Source organism: Bidens hawaiensis, unplaced genomic scaffold (genome assembly GCF_021521415.1).
Source record: "Bidens hawaiensis isolate Kalapana, Puna unplaced genomic scaffold, B.hawaiensis_p1.1 tig00004101_1, whole genome shotgun sequence".
NCBI lineage: Eukaryota > Viridiplantae > Streptophyta > Magnoliopsida > Asterales > Asteraceae > Bidens > Bidens hawaiensis.
This window is the reverse complement of record NW_027491241.1, coordinates 693,665-703,279: the sequence shown is the minus strand read 5'-3', so window position 1 is coordinate 703,279 and position 9,615 is coordinate 693,665. Positions and strand designations below refer to the sequence as shown.

Sequence of the window (9,615 nt, the reverse complement as noted above, 5' to 3'; positions counted from 1 at the left end):
ATACCGTCTCAAAGAAAATTTTTAGAAAATGTTGGGGGTCCCGGAACCCCGACCGTTACTATGTGGGTGCACCCCTTAATATATATAAGTGTAACTTAATCAAAGGACATTGAAAAACATCTTGTGAACAACAGACATATTAGTCATTTTTAACATGAACATTTACAATTATAATACACATATATCATCTTATTTTCTTGACATTATCAATGCCGTCTTCAACCACTGGATGTGGCTCTCAACCCTCTGGATGTTTTCATTTGTAAATGAGATTTGAAATGCAAGCGCCTGGAAATTGCAAAATAAACTAGACGGCGTCTGGATTTGAAAACTAGGCGGATTGGTTTGTCAGAAGGTCGGAACACTGACCGGCCGCCGAGAACATTCTTAGCAGGTTTTTTACACATGACGCTTGGTTATTGGTGTAGAAAAAACAGACGGACCGGTTTTTAAGTTGGACATGATGGAGTCGGTGGGATTTATGTAGAAATTTTTGGAATAGGATTTCTCAGTAAACAAAGTCAAATTTGATCATCTTTAAAATATCAACATATCATTTTTTCAATCATCTAACATGTGCTTATTTTAAATGAGAAACATGATCAATTTTATAGATTAAAATCATAGAAAAATATATTATGGTTGTTCGTTTTGTTTTCTTTTATTTTGAAGTTACAACTTTTTAGTATCATAAGTTTTGATCGGAACCATTTAGTTGATCATAATCACTGAAATCGAATCTTAAGAAATATAATATATATCCGAATTGAACTATAAAAGGAACTTTGAAGTGCATAGTTATTGCAATTGCCTTCTTTTCTAGACACATCCCATAACACTAACCTGTCATTTAACTTACGCTATGGAAGTTGAAATCATTTCCGAAGAGAGCATTAAACCATCGTCCCCAACACCGCACCACTTGAGAACATATAATCTTTCTCTCCTAGATTATCTTGTTGGATATCCTTACGTACCAATCGTTTTTTACTACCCTAATCACAATGACAATGACAATAACATATTCCAAGCACTACAAAGGTCATTGGTTCTAAAGAAATCACTATCTGAAACCTTGACTCAGTTTTACCCACTTGCAGGAACACTTAAGGGCGATTCAATTGAATGTAACGACGTTGGTGCTAACTATGTCTTAGTTTTGGTTCATGGTCGTCTTGATGGCTTTTTGCACAAACCTGACCTTGGATTGATTAACAGGTTCTTGCCATTAGAACCTAGTTTTGATCAATCTAGTGTGGGTTCTCGTGTCACAAATGTTAAAGTGAACATTTTCAAATGTGGTGGAATCGCTGTCGGGTTGTGTGTTTCACACAAGATCCTTGATGGGGCTGCACTCTACACTTTTCTAAAAGGATGGGCTAACATGGCTTCCAAAAGTGAAGAAGTTACTTATCCAAAGATAATTTCTCCATTAGTTTTTCCTGCTGAGAGCTTGCGGCTTAGAGACATATTCCAGGTTAGCTATCAAACAGTGCTAAAGGAAGGCTTGTATCACAAAAAGATTCGTATTTGGTTCGGATTCCATAGCTGCTTTAAAAGTTGCGGCTAGTAGAAATGGAGTGCAACAACCAACACGAGTTGAGGTGGTATCTGCTTTGTTATGGAAGTGTACAATAGCAGCATCTAAAGAAGCATATGGTATCCAGAAAACTACTTGGCTAAACCACTCTCTGAATCTTCGTAAAAAACTTCCAACAAAGACGTCAAAAGACTTGATTGGTAACATGATGAGGGTCTCAAGTGCAGTGTGCAAAGATAACGACGAAACCACATTGCATAGCTTGGTGAACAAGGTGCATGATAGCATTGTAAAAGTCAACGATGAGTTTGTAAACGAAGCACAGGGTGATGAATGGTACGTCGCAATGCATAAGTTACTTCAACAAATGGGAGAAATCGGCTCGGTAGGGCCAACAGAATATTATATTTTTACAAGTTGGTGTAAGATGGGTTTCAATGATATTGATTTTGGTTGGGGAAAGCCAAGTTGGGTGTCTGGCCTCATAGGTAAAGGATTCAAGGGGTTCTTCAATTTAGTGACTCTAATGGATACAAAATGTGGCGAGGGAGTTGAAGCATGGGTGACTTTGGATGAAGAAGAACTGAAGATTCTACAGTGCAATCCGGAGCTACTAGCGTATGCTTCGGTGGATCCAAGTCCGCTATCAAATGATCATGTCATATGAGTTAGAGATCTGTCTTAAAAACCAACGTCTTGGTTGTTAGTACTTTATATTGTGGCAAATAAATTTACACGTTCGTTTGCTTATTTTACCCGTCTTTTAAGCTTAGGTTTCTATTTTCCTGTCGTCACAACATGCCTAAGGGGCGCAGACATATGACTGTCAGTTGGTATTGCCTTTTCATTTAATCAAAGTTTGTTACGAAGTGGAGCATATTTGATTGAGAATATTAGTTGATCAAGAAGGGAATTAAATACCATCTGTTCGATCACAAAGATTTTAATTTACAAAAATAAGTTACAAGGATTTGGTTACAAAGGCATCCGAGCCTTTAGATGTCCATCAACTAGAGATTCTTGCATTCTATTATTTTACAAGCTCTCTTGCTTATTTTACCGCTCTTTTAAGCTTAGGTTTCTATTTTTCTATTATCGCACCGTGCCTCAAGGGCGGAGACATATGACTGTTAGTTGGTGTTAATTTTTCATTTAATAAAAGTTTAGTGGAAAATATTTGATTTAAATATTAGTGAATACAAGGGAATTAAATACCCTTTGTTCGATTACAAAGATTAAATTTACAAACATAAGTTACAAGGATTGAGTCACAAAATCATGCAAGGCACTAGATATCTATCGCCTAAAGATTCTTCTATTCCTCTCACTTTCGATCCTTGTTATTAACTTACTCCTAATTACCTGAAAACACTTTTTAAAATACATTAGCTAAAGCTGGTGAATGATGCTCACAAACTCGAAAGAATTTTCATAAACCATTAAGACAATCACCAATCCTTTCAACAAACTCAATATGCCTCATCCTGAGTCATCACTACTAAACATACACATAACGGTTTCTGAGGAGTTATGTGCCCTTATTGTCAACATCATTACAAAACGTTTAAGTTTTAACGACGACAAACGTCGTTGCTAAAGCCCCAAATGTCGCCGCTAAAAGTACTAGCGACAACATGTTGCCGCTGTTGAGTTGCCGCTAGTTCTTAGTTGCTATTGATCATTTGTCACCACTAATAATGTCTCCGCTAAAAGGTGTGGTCACTAAAGTCAAATTCGTCGCTAATTAGTCACCGCTAATACTTTTCAGGCGAACTCCCGAAGAGTAATAGCACCGACTTTGTTGCTGCTAAAGGCATCTAACTTGTTTTTTAAAAAAAATCTGGATTTTCCTTAACACTAAAAATACAACAAATATATGCAAGCTTTTCCGAACATGCATCATAACCATTGATATATATATATAGGGGTAAGTTCTAGTGAAAACACTTTTTAAAGAGAAAACTTAAAAACTCCTAAGAAACTATTTTTTAACTTAATTTTTTTTTTTTAAAGTTTCTTTTTTTTTTTCCATTATTCTTATATGTTGTTATTGATTGAAAAAAAAAAACTTGTCAGTAACCTCATCGGTATAGTGCGCATGTGTAATAGTGTGTATTGCATATATGCAAAAGTGTTTGTATTGCATAGAGTACAACCCTATTGCACATATTTGATACACGCTATTGTATATATGCAATATAAGACTAATACACACATCGAATACACATTAGTATGTATGTGTAATACATCATTAATGCACATGTGCACCATATCGACTTTTATTTTATTATTATTTTTTTTTCCATATAATACAACACTACTACACATATACAATACACAAATATTGAATATATGCAATAAAACACTATTAAACTCAAAAGTACATAGTAATACACATGTGTAATACAACGCTATCGCATAGTAATACGTATGTGCATTACAACGGTTTTTTTTTTTTATTTTTTTTATTTTTTGAGTGAAATATAAGAAAATATAAGAATAATGGCTAAAACAGAATTTTGAAAATATTTTTTTATTTTTAATTAAAAATAATTCTTTAAAAGTTTTTAGGAGTTTTTTAGTTTTCTCTTTAAAGGTGAGTTTTCTTTTAATCCTTTCCCTATATATATATATATATACATAAACATACATAACTGAAAATAAATACAAAAGCATGTTTAATCAGCGGCGGATCCAACAATTTTTTGCCAGTGGGTTCACCGTTCGTATCGATTCAAAGGTCTGGTCGTTTTGACGGTTCGGGTCGTTCGATTTAGGTCATGGACATAAAAAAATATGACATAATAACTAAAAACAAAATCGTTATTAGAAATTAAAAAAAACACATAATAATAATACGATGGTCCTTTTGAATTAAAAAAGAAAATAACACTCTATAGTAGTTCTGTATGATTATTCATCTTTTAAAAACGTTGCATTACATCTTCGACCGCAACTTTTTGAAGGAGCTCCCTTTCAATGTAACAAATGCAAAAATTGTTCAAATACTCATCAGTCATAATAAAAGACGATGTTTATTGTTTATGTTGCAACTAAAATAGTCATTGTAACTTTTTCAACTAAAATAGTCATTAAAATGATGAAAGCATATATTTACTGACTACAAATGCAAACACCACTTAATTAAATATAAGAAGATGTATATGTATATTTCATGAAATTAATTAAATTTGATTTCTATCGGTGATGTTTTCTAAAACTTATACAACCAGTTAGAAAAGAAAATGAAATATAAAATTAGAAAAACTACTAAAACAGGGAATTGAACCCAGGTGCTTCATAAGAAAAGAGAGTTGCTTACCACCGGACCATGGTTCCACATTGTTAATTTTTCATTTACAATTTATATGTCGGTTCATTCTCATATTTTAAATAGACGTTCTGTGCAGGAAGTACTCCAGCCTCAAGATTTTGGTTCCTGCAAGTAATTCAGTCACCATATATAGGTCCATGTTTAATGCAAAACGCCTATCTTCAAAGTAACCTAAATCTTTTAAAATTAACTAGTTAGTATTAAAAATTGGATAGTATTTTATATTAAATAGGTTTTGTAACCCGTGCATTGCGCGGGAGATATTTTGACCTCACGGGTTGCGAAAATGTGAAAAGAACCATATTGACCAAAAAAAAAGAGATAAAAAAGAAAAAATAAAACCAATTTACTCAAATCGACATATCAGAATAGTCATTACAAAACAAAGAGGCTCAAAACACACAATACCTCATAGCCATTGCTAACAAACCACACACCGCCAGCTAAAACCTTCCAACAAAAAAAATAAACCAGAAAAGCTCCATTGAAACCGGTGATGCTAAACTGTCGCTATCTAGTCAAAAACAATACAAATCAGTGTCCTAATCACCTTAAACTAGTCAGGGTAAGTAGGGTGCGAACCACGAGGAGTATGTGGTCAGTGTAAAGCGAAACCGATTCCTAACATTATGAAGTGATTCAATTAACAAAGTGCTGATCACACTAGCAAACAGTTTGGTTTTCTAGTAAACGAAACAAATAATCAAAGATTCAATCAGTCAACAAAGCAAATCACACACGGGAATCCAAGTGAGCAATCAAATAGCAATCTCATGCAGCTTAACAGATAAACTATCCTATGTCAACTGCAGACTGACTAACTAGTTAAACCTTAGGCATCCATGCTCGCTAACACACGGCACTGGTTATCAAACGGTCTCTGTCAGTGTGACTCAACTAAGGGCAAACATATGTTTTCTTGCTATTAACAGGTCAAAACAATCCTATAAGAAATTATCATAGCAACTGGCACACTAATCGTTCTGATCAAAATAAACCTAAACTGACGTTGTGCACAACAATACTAGACATCAATACTCATAGATTAACATCAAAATAATTACAATCAATCGTTCTAGTACAGGAGAAAATAACTGAAAGATTACAAACTATATATCCCGGGTATCACTCGAAGGATCTAGCCACGTCTCGACATCTCTCGGGCTTCGGTTATGATGGATAGGATCATGCACGGGACCTTGAGACGATTGAAGTGATGGTTCTCCTCTCTTCTACTCTGAAAATCGCCTGGATAGTGAATGATGGCGTCTAGGGTCGTCCAAACGAAATAAAACATCAAACCCTAACTTTCCCGACTATAGGGACCATCGCGTAGCGCGATGGCCATATTCCTATTCCATCGCGCTACGCGATGGAATATAACCTTATATTTGGATTCTTCTCGTCGAGAAACTCAAAATTCATATATTATGGGTCCCGTAACTCATTTTCTAGCCCAGGATATGCTTGTTTTACTTCATGGTCGCTTTTTGTGAACACATCTTGTTCAGTTTAGCATCGGCTTTAGGTTTCTCATTCAAACTCTTCCCAAATCCTTCTAACACTTCCAAAGACTTCAATTTATGCTCCGGTCATCTCAAGATATCATTCCATGCTCGTACAAGTCTCCAATTTAGCATCTTTAACGATCAATAACCTGAAAAACAAAAGCACGTATGAAGTCCAAAGTTCTAACAATATACTAAACAAAACTACATAATTAACATACTATCTATATACAAATTACCCGAACATCACATCCCACACTTATCTTTTGCTTGCCCTCAAGCAAAACTCTAAGTTAAACATCAACCTCCATCATAGGTATATTAATTATCACCATTAATATTAGCAAGGTTTAAGGTCATACCTAGTTTCCCAGACTGACACTTTCTAGATTGACAACCCACAAATAAAGTTAATGTTACAATAAAACTTTAGAACCGCCTAGACAAGTTACTTTGTTTCCGGTTAGGGCATACATGTTCATACCTCTCACACTATCAACACTCCTCTCAGTTTAATATCTGGACTAGCAAAAGATGTGCCAGTATATGTCTCTGCCCTCAAAATACCTAATATGAGTTACAACTTAATAAGCTTGCCGGTCAGTCTTATCTCCACCCATTAACCACCAGTTGCATAAAGACTCGGACTAAGGGTTTTGCTGATGATTAGGTTTGGGTGCGGATTAGGCTTATTTAGTGACTCGGGTGGATGAAACCGTGTTAAACAAACCAATATACAGACTCACGAATACAAACAAACTAATTACACAATCAACTGCTATTTACATACTCAACTGCTAATAACAACTAAAATACTAAACTGATAATTTCTTTTTGTCTTTTTGCAGATTTTTCAGATTTTTTTTAAACAAATAATTACAACTCAGACTTTATAACTTTTCAACTCGTCTGACTAAATACAACTCGATATATATACGACTCGATAACAAACTGGATTTCATTACACGGGTTAAAATAAAATAAAGGCCAAGGCTGCAATGGTGTGTAATGTTCAGTTTAGCAAAAGAAAAAGGATAAGGTCCAAACGGTCTCCTAAGGGATAATGTCGGGTAAGGAATTTATTTAGTGAGGAAATATGTACGGAACAGGTTTTCTAAAGTCCTAATCTCCATACAGGTAGTGGTATTAAGATCTTGAAAAGCATGTGACAAGCAAGTTCTAATTCTGTAAAACATACCGGTTTCCCTCAATAAATGACAAGACATGTTTTATATTTACTATATAATATGTGTATTAAGTATATGGGCTAATCTCACAATATGTCTGGAAATAAAGACTGCCGATATGAAACATGTATACCCGTCCCCTTGACTCGTTATCCCCGCCTAAACGATTCCATTTTCAACTTCTCATTTTAAAAACATTTGTCAGGAAAACTATCAAGAAGCTGAAAACCAACCATGACCAAAGACCTCTAACTTGACATTAATAGCAATAACTAACAGTTAATAACTTAGGTTTCTGAATACTCTTCGAGGTACTATCGGGCTAAAATTTTCTATTTCCCCCATCCCCACACTTGAGGTTGACATTGTCCTCAATGTTAAAATTTTAAAATAATTAACGAACATTTGAGGGACGAGGTTGAAATTGAATGTTTAACAATTTAAAAATCGGGCTCTAATGTGATAGTTCTAACACAAAAATCTACAATTACACTCTCAACATGTAAACTAAAATAACAAAATAGATTATGAAACTGCAATCACCTGATATGGCTAATAAGACAATACTAAAAAAAATGGCTCGCAAACCCTTGTGAAAAATCGTCTTCTCCAAAGACTAAAACTGAGTCAACAAAATCTTAAAACGTGTAGAAGCAAGCTTCTCACCGTGTGTAAGACATAGGTCTTTTAAGAATTTTGCAAAAAATGAAGTGTTAGTTCATTTTATTAAAATTTATCACCGAGCCGAATTATTTAAGTTTCATAATAAATTTTGTTAAAAGAGTTAAAATGTTAAAAGACCTAACTCACTTTCGTAGGAATCACGGCTGCATTTAGCTTATGCAACAAGCCCTTTAAACCCCCCGGTAGCCCGGGTGGACGAGTGAGGTCTCGTGAGGGTTTATAGTGAACTACACCCGCAAAGTTCCAATACAACAAAATATACACGTACCTGGATTAACCACAACAAAAAAGAACATGAAAGCACTTTGGGTAGCTTAACTGAAACCTCGTTTTCAGATATAACTTTACCGCACACATCAAAATCCCAACTTTTTCCTTGCGGTATCCCCACACTTAGCTTTTGCTATGATGGTACGCTTGAAATACAATTAGTAATATAAAAAAATGCAAACTAAAAATATACAAAATGTACAATTACCACCCTTTTGAAAATTTTATGACATTTAAGGTGGGCGGCTGGCCCGTTTCCATGCAGCCTTCTCGTTACATAAAAGCTCATCCTCAAGAGGTTGCTCCCAATCTTTTAACACACCAGAATCTGGCCCAAACATTTCCAACCTCCATTCTAAATCAAATTCAGGTGGTTTCTTTACCTCTTTCCTTTTCATATTCTTTCTCTTTCTTGTTGCTACTTCCTTATTATCTCTAACTCCATTCAATATCTCATTCCGTCCTTTCACCTTCATGCTACCGTTTAGCTCATTCCTGTCAGTCACAAAACATTTCTCTTTTGTATGATCCTTTCTCAAGGATTCACACTTGTCAACAAAAGGGTTAGTAGCATTTCCAAATAATGATAACTGTTTATCACGATTCCCACACTTAATTCCCAAAACGCCCTTAGCACAATCAATTGCCGCATGTGCTGTGGCAAGGAATGGCCTACCCAGTATGACTGAAGATTGTGTATTATTTCCTTTAGCATAATCGAGTACAAGAAAGTCTACTGGGTAGGAAAATTCATCCACCTGGACCATTACATTAGTAGCCATGCCTCGAGGAAGTGTATGAGTTTGATCCGCCAACACCACGGTGGTGTTTACCCTTTCTAGCAGGGCAAATTCATACTAATCATATAAACTACCGGGCATGATACTAACACATGCTCCAAGATCTAGAAGTGCCCAATCAGTTTTAAATTCCCCAATTTGAATTGATAAAAATGGCACTCCCGGGTTTTGGAGTTTACCTGAGGTAGTATTATCCTCCACCTCCTCATTTCTGTTGTTGGTCAATTTACCATTTAAATAGTTTTCACAAGTACAATTTTCACAAAAAGACGTTTCATTCGTTTTTAGTTTC

At 35.1% G+C, this 9,615-nt stretch overlaps 1 protein-coding gene across 1 annotated transcript; it reads left to right on the top strand.

Moving 5' to 3' along the window:
* Positions 1–862: 862 nt before the first annotated feature.
* LOC143625293 (epi-neemfruitin B 7-O-acetyltransferse L7AT-like) lies at positions 863–2,207 on the top strand. The gene is made up of 2 exons (XM_077095669.1): positions 863–1,505; positions 1,549–2,207. The coding sequence occupies exons 1-2, from the start codon at positions 863–865 to the stop codon at positions 2,205–2,207; spliced, it is 1,302 nt and encodes a 433-aa protein (XP_076951784.1).
* The last annotated feature ends 7,408 nt before the right edge of the window (positions 2,208–9,615 follow it).